The sequence below is a fragment of the Leopardus geoffroyi genome, chromosome B1 (genome assembly GCF_018350155.1).
Source record: "Leopardus geoffroyi isolate Oge1 chromosome B1, O.geoffroyi_Oge1_pat1.0, whole genome shotgun sequence".
NCBI lineage: Eukaryota > Metazoa > Chordata > Mammalia > Carnivora > Felidae > Leopardus > Leopardus geoffroyi.
In genome coordinates, this window is record NC_059327.1 from 199,085,714 (window position 1) to 199,100,817 (window position 15,104).

Here is a 15,104-nt window from a genome sequence, read left to right on the forward strand (position 1 = left end):
CTGGGCCTCAGTTTCCACATGGGCACAAGGAAGGAGGTGGACAAAATGAGTGCAGCCTCCAGCCAGCTTTGAAATTTGCTTAAAGAACATTAAAAATTGCTAAACAAAAGAAACGATAGTGGCCATTTCTGTTCAGAAAACAATGTTCTCTGGGTCTCCCTGGGCCCAGCATTGTTTTAATATCCCACGAATGGGACACATGGGTCCCCAGGCCCCAAACTGGGAAACGTCAAAATGGCATCTCCCCAACACTGCCAAAGCAAAAGTCTGGTGACTCTGCCCCCACTTGTGAGTGGGGATGCTCCTGGTTCCTTTGAGTCCTTCCCCAAAGTGGCCTAGAGCCCCTGGGGGGGGTTCCATATGAGCTCAGGAACATTCTCTTCCTAGCTCTCCCCTGGTCTCAACCATTCCTCTCCTCATCAAGCTTGACATTGTGGCCCTGTTTCTTCCTGTCTTAGGTGTGGCCAAGTTTGATTTACTGTTGGTCCACTCCATCCGTGTCCCGGATCTTGGCCCCTGAGCTCCTGGTTTCTGCACTACCCTAAACATGGAGCGTAGGACTCCTCCCTGGACACGGAGAGGCCCGGCCCTGTGCTCTCCGGTCTTGCAGATACAATCACAGAGCTGAGAGTTTTCAAATTCTCACTGTGTGCATGGCCCTCCATTCTGCGCGTATCATATCACATAACCCTGCCAGTGAACTACAGGGTAAGTCCCATTATTATTCTCTTTTTAATATGCCACAAAGAAAGAAAGAAAAAGAGAGAAAAAGAAAGAAAGAAAGAAAGAAAAAGAGAAAGAAAGAGAAAGAAAGAAGGAGAAAGAGAAAGGAAGAAAGAAGAAGGAAGAAGAAAAAAGAAAGAAAGGAAGAAAGAAAGAAAGAAAGAAAGAAAGAAAGAAAGAAATAGAAAGAAAGAAAGAAAGAAACCCTTTGCAGGCAGCTTAATCTCTTTACTTCTAGCTCTCATGAACTAACAGGTTAGTGAGTCAGAATTTGAATGGGGCTGATGATTTTAAAATATGTCCACAAGGCATCAGAATAAACCCCTGGGACTTAATGGATGTACATAGCGAGGTACAGAAATATATATGTAGATACTTCTGGATATGTGCATATACACAGGTGAATATATGTGTGCGTATATCTACCCAGATCTATTTCCCAGCTCTGTCCTTTGAGGGGGACTAGAAACAAATGACCTGAGTAGCAATAACACCCTAGTGCCCAGATCTTGATTTCTAAATACCATTCTCTGCTAAAAGGAACCAAAACTCCTCGAAGAAACGGCTGATTCCAGAGCTCATACAGGAAATATACAAGATGAGTCTGGAGTGTCTTGGGCAAAAAAAAAAAAAAAAAAAAATAGCAAAGTGCCCAAAGAATAATGACAGCATATCAAAAGGACACAGACGCCAACTCAAAAGTGCTCCCACTTGGCCAAATCTAAGACAATGTCAACCTCACAATAAATGTGGAGAGGAAAGGATTACAACCTATTATAAAAACTAGGAACTCAAGAGTCTACACAGGTATAAATAAAAAAAATAATAATAATAAATGCCCTCCCTTAAAAAACCAGCAATAAAACAATGATGGAATTTTTTAAGTTTCTTTATTTTTGAGAGAGAGCGTGAGCAGGGGAAGGGCGCAGAGAGAGAGAATATCCCAAGCAGGCTCTGTGCCGTCTGCACAGAGCCCGATGTGGGGCTCAGACTCGTGAAACCGTGAGATCATGACCTGAGCGGAAGCCGAGAGCCGGATGCTTAACTGACTAAGCCACGCAGGCGCCCCAGTGATGGAATTTTTTTTCAACACACCGTCTGGCCAGCACGATAATAATTGATTCGGGGAAGGGTGATTAGTAGATGCCAAAACCAAGGGGTGAAAGTTTGAGGAAGAATCCTGGGGTGTCTTTGGAACCTCAAAGTATCTCTCCGGAGGACGCCTATCAAGTATCTTCATTACAAGTACCAAGTAACCTTAGTAACTCTGTAGTGGGTTCTGCCAGAGCGCCGCGATCAAGACTGACATCGCCGGTAATGGGCATCGACAGCGTGTGCCCCTGACGCGACGCTCTGGGAGGGTCACAGCCTTGCCTCTGTGGCGTCCCTGCCCAGAGCGCACGTCAGAATCCACGCAGCAGGAAACGCGGCCCCCTGGAGGCCCTTTGCTGGTTCCAAAAGAGCGTCCGGGGATGTCGTACTTCCTCCCACTTGCTGTGGGGACGTGCAGGCCTTTGATCAGCCCCCAACGCGAGGACCAGCACCCCGCAAGGGGCAGTACCACCGGGACTTGCTGCGGAAGCACCTAGCTACTTAGCGGAAGCACCGAAGACCGGTCTGCGCGTGCGCGCTCGCGCTTGCGCGCCTCCGAGGCGGAAACAGACACAGACTGAGCACCGACTCCACCCCAGACGCTATTCTAGGCCAAGAGGACGGTGCGGCCAAGACAGAATGGAGCTCAGCTCTTGTGGCCTTCGCTTCTAGGCTGATGTAGCTCTCCACGAGCTGGGAACCTCCAAGTCCACTCGGAATGTATCGAGCCGTGGAGTTCTTTGAACAAGGAGAAAGAAGAGGAAAAAGAAGGAAACAAACAACTTCAGTATCATACACTCTCATTTCATCCCAACCCAAACCCCTGGGGCTAATGTACCCATTCCTCAGATAAAGAAACTGACGCTACGAGAGGTGCCCGGATGCAGACAACTAATAAATGTAGGAACTACAGTCTGAACTCGCTTCTGCGGAGCCTCAAGCCTGGGCAGTGTAACTCTGTGGGTCCAGTGCACGCACCTGGAGTCCGCCGGCCTGGGTCAGGGCCTCTCAGGGCCGGATAATTGTTTGTGGCGGAGGCTGTGCGTGCACCGTAAGCTGTTGAGCCGTGACCCCTACCCGCGAGAAGGCAGGAGCACCCCACAGGCAGGTATGACACCCAAAAGTGTCTCCCGACATGGCCAAGTGTCCCCTGGGAAACAAAGTCACCCCGGCCGAGAACCACTGGCCTGGGTTTAAATACTGACCCCGCGACTTAGTGGTCGCGTGACCTTGGATGAGCAACGTCACCTGTCTGTGCCTCAGTGTCCTCACCGGGAAGATGGACGGAAAACAGCACGTGAGGTTAGCGTGAGGACCAAACAGATTCAGGAAAGCGCTTGGCCGCCCACGGAAGGGCTCAGGACGCGGCTTTCTCCCGCTGCCCTCTGCCACCTCCCCTCCCCAAACGCGAGGCAGTGTTCAGAGCAGGTGCGCGGTGGAGGCTGGCTGACGGGTGGATATAGGACAGTGTCCGGTAACCAGCTAGTAGCAAATGGGCGAGGAGTCGTCTGATCCCGGCGTTAGTGCCTCTGCTGACTGGGGACGCCCTGACAGCCCTTCTCACCACCGCAGCGAACACGAAAGCCTCCGTGGCCAGACTGCCTAGGTCAAGTGCAGCTCAGCCAGTCAGGGGCTGTGTGACCCTGGGCTCGCTATTTAGCTTCCTGATGCCTTCCTTTCCTCGCCTGTAAAATGGGGGTGACGAAGGTCCTGCCCCGCCGGGAGGTGAGCGTGAATTAGCACGTGCGTGGTGCCCAGCGCAGGACGCACCCCCGTAGCGCCTGCTGTCGTCGCCTATTCCCGCTCTCGGCGGGAACCACCCACAGGGCTCCAGCCGCACTGACCTCCTCGCTCTCCTCCCCGCTGCCGTGCGTGGCCCCGTTTCCAGACGTCCCTCTGCCAGGAGCACCCCTTGGCCTAGACCTTAGCCTCGCCCCGACCCTTCTTCTTCGTCTGGGCCTCTCTGCATTGGGCCTCTCCTTTTTTTTTTTTTTTTTTTAGAGAGGGCGAGGGCGAGCCGGGGAGGGGAGCAGAGGGAGAGAGAATCCCAACCAGGCTCCATGCGGAGCCCAACGAGGGGCGGAGTCCCATGCGGGGCTCAGTTCCACTGTGTCCCTCCTACTGAAACACAAGTTCAAGACACCAGAGCGTTTGATCGGTGACTGGATTCCCAGGACAGTGCCCAGCACATAGTAGGTGGAAATAATCACAAGAAATGATTCGAGACACTTTGCAGAAGGGACTTTCAAAGTCCCCACATAACCCATTTTTCCTAACACACAAATGGTTTGAACTGGGAGGTAGAATGCTTGCCCCCCCCCCCACACACACACACAAACTTGCTTGCAACAACGGTTCCTTTCGAATAGATTAGCTACCCTTTAGAGACTTCCAGACCAATAAGGGTCTCTCAAACTGCGTTCCCTGCCACTGTGGTCTCCAGAGAGAAGGGAATAGGGAATTGAGCCAAACGAGGACTCACAAGGTCAAAGACATCGGGAAGCAGGGCCGAATTCTCTCCTGCTTGGGGATCCACGCTGCACAGAAAAGCCTTGTAGAGGAAACAGATACTGTAGCCGGGTTTTCTGAGCTTACTTCACCCGAGACCCCGTCCGTGACATCTGCATCCTGGAAAACAATTTGGGAAACAGTGTGCTAGCATAGGGGTTTCAACTTACAGAAAGTACGGCCCAGAGAGGTTACTTGCCTCACCCAAGGTCACACAGCCCCCTTCCGAATCCGAGAGCAGGGCACTTCCCGTGGCCCCCAGTGTTTCCCTAATGGTCCACGTAGCCTTCAGTTCACACGGGGTCAAAAATTGAGGGGCGCCTGGGTGGCGCAGTCGGTTAAGCGTCCGACTTCAGCCAGGCCACGATCTCGCGGTCCGTGAGTTCGAGCCCCGCGTCGGGCTCTGGGCTGATGGCTCGGAGCCTGGAGCCTGTTTCCGATTCTGTGTCTCCCTCTCTCTCTGCCCCTCCCCCGTTCATGCTCTGTCTCTCTCTGTCCCAAAAATAAAAAAATAAAGGTTGAAAAAAAAAAATTTAAAAAAAAAAAAAAAAAAAATTGAACACAGACTGCAGATTCTGAATCCAGTTTGACTCAATCATACATGCAAATTAAGGTACCAAAGAGGACTTGGTTTCAATCTCACCGTTCCAGAAATGTTCATTCAACCACTATTTAGGAAGCATCATGTGCCAAGCACTACACCTCGTGCAGCAAACAAGACGTGGTTGGGTTCAGCAGACCGGCAATAAAATTATCCCTAAAGAGACCAAAATGGATTGAACTGTCCTTGATAAGCCTGCTTCAAAGTACGGACTTGTAAGAAATTACACATTCAGATTTCATTTGCTTCCATGAACAATGCTCGCCTTTAGGGCTAGCGGTACTAACAGGCTCTCAACTGGAATGCTTCTGGAATAAAACACTCCCCTTTTCTGTGCAGGCTGCAGAGAGGAACAGAAAGACTGGGATGCGTTGGGCTCTTTTTTGTTGTGGAATACTTCAGCCAATAGATTTTCCCATTTCAAGTTCATTCAGATATCATCCCTGGCTCCTACATTTTCGTGGAAACGCGTGCCCTCATTTCCCATCGTCTACAAGTGAAAATGTCTATTTAAAACAGAGGTTTGTTTTTTAAAGCATGTCCGCTCACACATTTCAAAGCCTTCCAGATATGTTGATCAAAAGCCACGTAACTCTAAAACCCTGTAGGTTTGAGATTGAGAAAGATAAAGCTATTATTCTGCATGATCTTTTCAATGAACTGATATGCTAGCATCTGCCTAGGAACTGAGAGAATTATTTCACGTTATTTTTAAAAAGAAGATTCCAAATGAGAAAACAATATTAGAATTTCAGGCTGAAGAAGTCCCTATCTGATGCCGTAGTACTGAAGCCAGCTTTCAGCACAGACGTGAAAAGTGTGTATCTAAAAAAAGAAAGAAAGAAGAAAGAAAAACCTGAGGAATTGGAAGCTCTTCAATTGGAAGCAATTGGAATTGCTCCTGTGTGTACCTTTAAGGCCAACCTGTCTGCTAAGAAAATAATGTGTGCTTCCAGACCAAGCCCAAACCTTCCCTGCTTGTAAAGATGCTCTCGTGGAGCATCTCCAGGAGCGATCCTAAACTCCAGTCTGGCAAAGCAAAGATAATCACCCCACAATCCACATAATTTGTGTTTATTAGACACCAGAACAAATCGGAAAGAGTTCCCCAGCTGTCCTAAAGACACACACGGAGGGCAGAAACTGCATAAACACAGGGCTACAGGAAGCAAGATACAGGAATGTCACCAGCACCCCCATCAGCACTGCACACACATAGAACCTGTTGTCTAAAAACCCACCAGACAAAAACAAGTCACTGAACAGTTCATTTGTGTAAAAGGGAGGGCGAGTGTATTTTTTAAAGATCAACTACGACTTTTTTGTTTGTTTTTTAAAGAACCAAACACTGCCTTCTCTTCTCTAACTGGACCCCCCCCCCCCCATCCGTTTCTGCTAGGCTGGAGTATATATTCCAAACCTTCTGCCAATTCTTACACCAACAAATCAGTCTGGTGACGTTTCTAAGCACATGGGCTCCTACACAGACACAGAAAATGTGATGAACTGAGCAGCACTGGATGTGTGTGTGTGAGTACGTATTCTGCATGCTTGTTAATGTCTGTGCAATTATATAGATCCAGAAGGGGCCTTTCTCGGGCACTCTACTGGAATCCGTTCGGGGTGAAAGGCGTTATTTTGCCTAAAGAAACCTCTCCCTCGCAGTCCAGCTCCCACACAGACTCAGCAGCAGGGTCACCATCCGGGGACGTCTGAGAGATCTGGGACATTCGATCGAAAGGGCTCTCCTCCTCCTTGTCCCCCTCCCCGTCCCCCGGGGACACGGCATTGGGGATCATATGGATGTAGGCAGCTGCGATCTCCTTGTGGAAGACGGTGTCCTGATTGTAGGAGATGAGTTCATTGCTGATGTTCACCGTCTCCACCTGGGTGCGGGAGCACAGGTGACCGCACCCCAGCAGCTGCGCAAACACCTGCCGGAAGTCAGCGTTGAACGCGTAGATGACCGGGTTGAGGGAAGAGTTGGCCCAGCCGAACCAGACGAAGACGTCGAAGGTGGTCTCGCTGACGCAGGGGAAGCCGGCCCCAGGACCCTCGCGGCGGCCGCTGCAGAAGGGGACCGTGCAGTTAAGGATGAAGAAGGGCAGCCAGCAGCACACGAAGACCCCCATGATCACCGACAGCGTCTTGAGGACTTTGGTCTCCTTCTTGATGGATGCCCGCAGGCTGGGGTCGGGCGCACAGGCTGCGCGGCCGCGGCAGCTCTGCGCGCGCTCGGCGGCCCTCTCCAGCGAGGAGATCCTGCGGATCTGCACCTGGGCGATGCGGTAGATGCGCGTGTAGGTCACGATCATGATGGCCACGGGGATGTAGAAGCTGATGAGCGAAGAGGAGATGGCGTAAGTTCGGTTCAGGCTGGAGTCGCAGTTTTCCGCCCTCGCCTCTGGCTCCCCTGCCTCCTCCCAGGGCGTCCCGTTGGCCGGGCCGGATGGCGGTGGCGCCTCGCCCCAGGAGCCTGCCTTGTCCCTGTGCCAGTGGAGTTGAACTGGGATGAAGGAGATTAGGATGGACAAGGCCCAGGCCAGGCCGACCATGATCAAAGCCACGCGCTGGGTCATCTTGCGCTCATAGCGGAAGGGCCTGGAGATGGCCCAGTAGCGGTCCACGCTGATGACGCACAGGTTCAGGATGGACGCGGTGGAGCACATGATGTCAAAGGCCACCCAGATGTCGCAGAAGGCCCCAAAGGGCCAGTAACCGGCCACCTCGGCGACCGCCTTCCAGGGCATGACCAGCAGCGCCACGAAGAGGTCGGACACAGCCAGAGACACGATGAAGACGTTGGTCATCTTGGCGCGCAGGTGGCGGCTGCGCACGATGGCCGCGCACACCAGCACGTTGCCCAGCAGGGTCCAGACGATGAGCAGGGTCAGGAGGCCGGCGGTGACCACCTGCGCTGCCCCCAGGGGCGCCGCCCCCTCCGAGCCCCCCACGGAGCCCCGCTGCGCCAGCTGCTGCTGCCTGAAGCGCGCCCGGGACGCGGTGCGGTTGCTCCCCGGCGGCAGCATGTCGGGCTCGGCGGCGGGGGCGGGCTGCGCGCGGTCCCAACTTCAGCCTTGCGTCCCCCGGGTGACCCCATCGGGCACCCGGGGGCTGAGGAATCCCCGAGCCCCGGGGCGGGGGACGCTCACCGTGCGCTGCGCCGGCGCCCGAAGTGCGCGGGGACCCCTCTCGCTTCCTCGAGCGCCTCCGGGTCGGCGGCCGCGTCGCGCCCCTCCAGCGCGGGCGCCGGGGGCAGGTGGCGGCCGGTGCGCGCCGGGCGGCGGCGGCCGCGGCCGTGTCTGGTTCGCCGCCCGGAGGAGCGAAGAGCCGGCCGGCACCGAGGGGGCGGGGGCCGCAAGCGGCCGGCGGCGGCTGGCACTGCCGCGCTGCCTCCGTCCCTCGCTGCACCCCGGGCCCGCGCCCCCGCGCCTCCGCGCTCCCCGGGCTCCCGCGCCACCGCCCCACCTGTGCCGCGGCGCGCTCACTCTCCGCGCTCCGCCGCCCGAGCCTGGGGGGCGAACCCGCAGGTGCCAGAGGCGCTCCAGGGCCAGGCCGTCGCCCGTGCCGGGGAGAACGCGCCCCGGGAAGACCAAGAGGTCCCCCGGCCCAGCCCTGGTGTCCTGGCCTCATCCGCGTTTGGGGAACGGGGGAGGTGGGGTAAGGGTGGGGGGCCATCGCTGACTTCTAGACTGGGAGAGTTTGGAAGGTAGACAGCAGCCTGGGATTTCACAGACCTGGGAGGCCTTCGGGACTTCATTTCTGGCTGTGTGACTTTGAGCCTTCGACTCAGCTTCACGGGGCCTTGGTTTCCTCATCCACAAAATGGGCTCGTGATTCTTGTTCCTGCAGGGGGGTGTAAGGTTCAGTGAAACCAGCCATCTAGGAAAAGCGGGCGGGAGGACTGTCTCCGAGGAACCACTTCTCCTGAACCCCCCACCCCCACCCCACAACATGGATTCTGAAATTGGGACTTCACCTGACCTCTTGGGAGAGGCTTCCCCTCCCCCCCCATCACCCCCAATCTTTAAGCGATTCCTCCTTGGGGAAGAATTTTGGATGAACCCGGAAGACAGGGAGGAGGAGGGGAGACTCCAGGCAGCTGGGAGCCTCCTCCCTGCTGGCCGCTTTAAGTCTTTCTCTTTTACGACCTTGAGAAAAATGGACTAATAGCTCGGTGCTTGACGGAAGTGGACCCTGAGGCTTGAATCGTTGGCCCCCAATCCAAAGTTTTGAAAAGAATGGCAGGAAACACCGCAGAGGAGAACAACAGCGGAGAACAGCGCTCGGCTCTTAACCCCTCTCCCCTCCAGCAGACAAGTTCCGTGGCCGAAGGGCCAAGTCTCGGCCTGTGCTAAACTCAGCTGAAAGCGGCAGGAAGAGACTGTGATGAGGCGGCCGCGGGCGACACGGCGTCCATCTGAGACCCCCTGGCCCGCCGACCCTGCCCTGAGGTCTAGAAGCAGGGTCTGGAGTCTCTGTCGTCCCCTCCTTAATCTCCCTCTGCGCTCAGCCCCACCTGCCACGTTCCCCCGGCCGCCATCTGCGTGCCGGACGCAACACCTGCGAGCGTCCCAGCTTCTCAGACTCAGCCCCACGCAGCCTCTTGTCCCTCACATCTCTCCCCTCGGTGCTTTCTGCTGCTGGAGGTGGCAAGACCATCTGTCCGTCCCCTCGGAGCTGGTCCGCTCCTCTCTCCACTGATGCCCCGTCCAGGACCGCGTCTTCCCCACCCGTTCGACGGCGACACGAGGCTAGGCTCCAGGCCCTGCCCTGATCCTCTGGCCACCCTCCTCTCAATGGCAGGCAGAGTGACCTTTCTCAGACGGAGCTACGACCCGGTCACCCCCCCCCCAGGGGGAAAACCCTCAGTAACCCCCTGCGATCCCCGATCCTTGGACGGTCCCGTAAGGGCCGCGAAGTCTTTTAATCGTCTTGCCCTGTGCCCCTGAATCTTCTCCCGCCGCACCTCCTCCACCGACAGCCCGGATTCGAGCCTCCACCACGACAACACAGAAGCAAGCAAACAAAAAAGGCACGAGTTGCGACTTCCCTCGCGGGTCTCGGGGTCGTGCCTCACCCTGGAACGGCCTCCCTCCTTGTCGTCCTGGAGAACACCAGCTTACGACGTCAGAAGAGAGCGTGGCTTTCGGCGACCGGTTTGAATTTGAATTCCTTGTACAGTGAAACCTTGGTGTGGGAGCATAATTCGTTCCAGAAACATTCTTGTCATCCAGAGCACTTGCACATCAAAGCGAGTTTCAGGAACCGTTGGCTCGCGATCGTGTGACGTTCGGCCTCGCGTTCGGAGCGCTCGATCCCGTCCTCTCCCATCCCACCCCACCCGTGCGCAGCTCCCCTCGGGGAAGCCTGGCCGGCTTCAGGGAGGAGGAAGGGCCCTGTGTCCAGCCGAGCCCGTGTTAGCTCGTACTGCACCAGTTCGAGGCTGTAGTGTGACTCTCCCTTTACGTGCCTGTTTGCTCCTCTGGACCCCGAACTTCTGAGCTCAAGGAAGCGTGTCTTCTTCACGTCTGACCTCCCCGGACCGGCACAGTGGCTGCGTGCTTGGCCAGTCTTTAGTGGTGGAAGAGTGGCAAAAGGGAGGCTCCGTGCCCAACGCTGGGACAGCAGTGGACAGACAGGTCCCCAGCAGGGACGCACACACGCTCGCCACACGAGTTCGCATTGGTCTCCGGATAGTTCTGAGTCCCGGAAGTCTGTCTGCCCATCCATTCATTCAACAAGGCTCGGCTGAGGACCTCAGCGTGCGGAGGGGAAAGGAGGGGTATGCGAGCCACAGCCAGGCGCGAAGACGCCGAGCGCCTCTGGACTGAGCGGGTGTCTGTGTTCCGCCAGACCCCTGGGTCAGCTTATGATGCGGCAGTTATGTCACTGGAGGAGGGGGGAGGGGAAGGGAGGGAGAGAGAGACAAAGAGGGAGGGGAGAAGGAGAGAAGGATGGAGGAGGAGGAGAGGAAGAGAAAAAAGAGACAGGTGTCCTGTCTCCTGTGTGGTGAGCTGGAGGGTGAATGGCATCCACCGGCGTGCCGGGTGGAAGGACATTCCTAACAGAAGGAACAGCAAGCGCGAAGGCTCAGAGGCACGGAGCCTCATGTGCAAAAGGGGAGATTTTCCAGAACTCTAAGGCTAGGCTTTCCCTCCATTATCCAAAAAGCCGTGTCTCTCGTCCTTTTGGGAAACAAGAATTTTCTATCAGTAAGACACTCGTCTGCATGCAAAGTGACAGCAACCAGCCTGGTTGCTATAGCGTGTCTCTCCTGTCTTCACCAGGAGGGCTCCGGGGGTCATTTGTCTACTAGGGACGATGGTTTCTGATGGGCAGTGACTGTCCTCTCTCACCCCGGCTCTTTCCCACATTCCCCAAAAGGCTCTGGTTGGCCTGGGAAGCCAACCTCTCAGCATGGACTGTAACCAAGTCGGCGGCCGATCAGCTCCCTGTCCTGTGCCACCCCAGCCAGAGCCCGGCCCCAGAGGAGGGCAGCGAGGCAGGGACCCTCCCCAAAGGCGGCTCCTGCAAAACTGCTGAGAGGATTGGCTGAGAACATTGTAGCACAAAGGGGGTTTTCCTCCCGCAGTTGGCAAACATTCTTCCGTTTGAACTCACTGATCCTCTTTCCCCTGAAGACATTGCCAATTGGATTTGCTTCACTGAGACAAATGACAAAATCAATAGGCTGGCAGCCAGGATTTTGCTGCTGCTGCCACAGCCGGGTGTCAAAAGACTCAAGTCTGTGTTACCCCAAGAAAGGTTTGGTCCTTGGCTACGGGACGCACCTGAGGTCCCCCGACGCCGGCCGCGTCAGGGTCCTCAGCTTGGCTCCGCGAGGCCCCGGCAGAAAGGTAGTGATGAGTCATCTGCATCCCTCCCGTGGCTGGAAAAGTGGCCTCGAGCACATGACTGTTGATGGTGACCTGGAGACCTCCTCTTCAAACCCAAGGGGCAGTCCCCAGGTCTCTGCCCCCTCCCAGCTGAGACACACAGGAAAAATGGAGATGAGGGCTATCAACAGGACACGGCCACCAACATGAAGGGGCTCTCACCTGCCAAATCTGGGACAATATGAGCATCAGAATTAATAATGTTAACGACGGGTGGGGCGCCTGGGGGGCTCAGTGGGATAAGCGGCCGACTTCAGCTCAGGTCACGATCTCGCGGTCCGTGAGTTCGAGCCCCGCGTCGGGCTCTGTGCTGACAGCTCGGAGCCTGGAGCCTGCTTCAGATGCTGTGTCTCCCTCTCTCTCTCTGACCCTCCCCTGTTCATGCTCTGTCTCTGTCTCAAAAATAAATAGACGTTTAAAAAAATTTTTTTAAATAATGATAATGATGGATTATAATCTATTTGTTAAAATGAGAACCTATACTGATAAAAAGATAAAAGGAAGGAAGAGAGAGAGGGAGGGAGAGAGGCAGGAATCTTCCTTACGGGAGAATGCCAATTAATAAATGTCAAAGGAATGACAGAGTTAGAAAATCTCATTTTGCCACCGTAATAGTAATAATTGATTTAGACAAGGGTCATCACCAAGTAGGGCACCTGGATGGCTCAGTCGGTTGAGTGTCCGACTCTTGATCTCGGCTCAGGCCATGATCTCATGGTTCATGGGTTCCATGCTGGCAGTGAGGAGCCTGCTTGGGATTCTCTCTCTACTCTCTCTCTCTCTCTCTCCCTGCCCTCCCCCCAAATAAATGAACACTTTAAAAAAAAAAAAGAGTCACCACCAAGTAAAAGTTTGGAGAAGAATAGGATATTCGCACAGTCTCCATTCATTTATTGATTACAAAAAGAAAAATATGGTAACTTTACCATTGAGAAATCTTGCAGGCCTGGCCTTACAAGTGAACAGAGTTAACACGACCAGGGATGGGACAGATGGACGCCAAGTGCCCCGCGGTTGGATGCACCGAGGACACAGCATCCATACCTAGTATCCCTGTCCCCCAAGGAAACATCAGACGGACCCAGAAGAGGCAGCCTCAGCAATTGACCTGAACTCTTCAAAGTACTGATGCCCCAACAGAGACAGAAAGGACAAGAAACTGTTCCAGGTTGAAGGAGACCCAGAAACGTGCCAGCTGGATAAGGAGAGAGATCCTTTGGAGAACGCGATGGGGACAGTTGGCAAAATATGCGTGTGGGTTGTATGTTAGACAATTATTGGCAGTTAAACCATTGACAATGGACGATTGGTGACAATTAGACAATTGTATGGCATCCATCCTCAGCTTCCTGGATTCACTCACTAGACTCTCCTTGTCCTTAGAGACCACACACAAACGGTTTCAAGTATCAGGCCAAGGGGAGCAGAGTGCCCAGGCTTGGCTGAAAGAAACGAAGGCTCATCACCAAAGATGGGGCACTTTGCCTCCCCAACAAAAATCAGGGCTTTCTTAGCAAGCAAAGGATCGTCGCTGGGAAGGCAATTAACACGAGTGCCCTTGTTCATATTTCCGAAGCTCTTGCTGAGGTCAACGCTGCAGGGAGGAGGACTGGGCCCCCATCCCCGGGGGCTCAGCCTGTGTGTTCTTGGGTGGTCCCAGTTACTCCTCTGCATGGCTCTCCATCCAGAGCATGGAAACGTCTTCAGAGCTCAGATAGGAAGAGATGCTGGAAAAGGTGAGTTGATTGGGGCTTTTCCAAATGGAAACGCATAAATAACTTCTTAACCTGCCCTGGTAAACATCAAATAAATATATGTGTTTTGTGTTTTTTGCTTGAACTTTCTGCCATATTAAAACTACCTCCCAGTTCCCATTTTTGCCTCAAAAGATCTTCAAACATCTGTCCATTTGTTTGTTCATTCAACAGGGATGAGGAAGGGGCGCCTGGGTGGCTCAGTCGGTTGAGCGTCCGACTTCGGCTCGGGTCAGGATCTCGCGGTTTGTGAGTTTGAGCCCCACGTCCGGCTCTGTTCTGACAGCTTGGAGCTCGGAGCCTGGAGCCTGCTTCGGATTCTGCGTCTCTCTCTCTCTCTCTCTGTCCCTCCCCCACTTGTGCTCTGTCTCTGTCTCTCAAAAATACATAAATGTAAATAAAAAAAAACAGGGATGAGGACGATCTTCGTCTGCTGGCAGAGGGGATACAGTTGGGGAATGAAACAGACGTCGCATTGTCCCTTTTTTTTGACGCTTACAGTCACGTGGTTTTAAAAAGAGAGAGAGAAAGAGAGGCTTATAGTAAGTGGTCAAACGATCCAACATGCAATTGTGTGGTTAACGGCCACAACGAAAGCAAGCTAGATGTGTCGTGAATGGTCGTAACAGGGACCTCAGACCTGGTCTAGGGGTGGGGGAAGACTTCCCCGAGAAGCTGGTGTTTGGATGGAGATCTGAATGATGAGTTGAATTAATGAAGTGAAAGGAAGAGGGAGCAGCCAGTGCTAAGGCCCCGAGGCAGGAGGGAACACAGCATGTCCAAGGAACTCAAGAAGCTGGCCCGCGTGGTGTCAGCACAGAGGCAAAAGCAAAGCGTGAGCAAAGGCTGGAGAGGCGGGCGGCAAAGACCACACAGGATCCCGGGGCCCAAGGGGAGGATTTGGGTTTTCATCTCAAGCGGCGAGAGGCCATTGGGGGTGTTGTCCAGGGAGGGGTATGAGCGCATTTGCCCCTCTCAAGCACGGCTCTGGCCGCAGTGAGAACGGCAGACTTGTAGGGGCCACGGAGGCCTTGGAGAAATGAGGAGGCCACGTCGGGAGGCCCGGAGGAGATGATGGGGCACCAGAGTGGGGAGGGGCTGGAAGCGGGCAGAAGTGGGTGGAGCCACGAGTTTGGGGAGTGGATGCGACAGGTGTGGCTGCTGCTTGGAGATGAGACCTAAGGGCCGTGCAAAGACAGCCCTGTACGTGGGGCTTGTCAAACAGAGGCTGGTACCGTCCATGGGGGGTGGGGGGTGGGGGGTAGCCAAGGAGAGGGAGGACTAGCCGAGGACTGAGACTGGGGCCAGACACCCTCAGGACACGGTGCCTCTGAGACAGGTAAGCAGGCTGCTGGAAACAACCAGCAGGGAACGAAGATACAGACCTGGGCGTCGGCAGCATCTGGACGGTAAGCAAGCTGGGTGCCGTGAGCTAGACCGCCACGGAGAGCAGAGAGGGCAGCCAAGAGGATGCAGGGCGGCCCCCTGGAGCGGCAACACCACCTGCCCAAGAAGAGGGTGAGGGGC

The 15,104-nt window shown here is 54.7% G+C and overlaps 1 protein-coding gene across 1 annotated transcript; it reads right to left on the bottom strand.

Moving 5' to 3' along the window:
* Positions 1-5,982: 5,982 nt before the first annotated feature.
* DRD5 (dopamine receptor D5) lies at positions 5,983-8,320 on the bottom strand. Its single transcript, XM_045474554.1, has one exon. It carries the CDS (start codon positions 7,951-7,953, stop codon positions 6,529-6,531), a length of 1,425 nt encoding a protein of 474 aa, XP_045330510.1. The 5' UTR covers positions 7,954-8,320; the 3' UTR covers positions 5,983-6,528.
* Positions 8,321-15,104: the final 6,784 nt, after the last annotated feature.

Bases quoted from the DNA above. Each gene is read 5' to 3' on its own strand.
- DRD5 (XM_045474554.1), bottom strand. From the start codon at position 7,953: ATGCTGCCGCCGGGGAGCAACCGCACCGCGTCCCGGGCGCGCTTCAGG.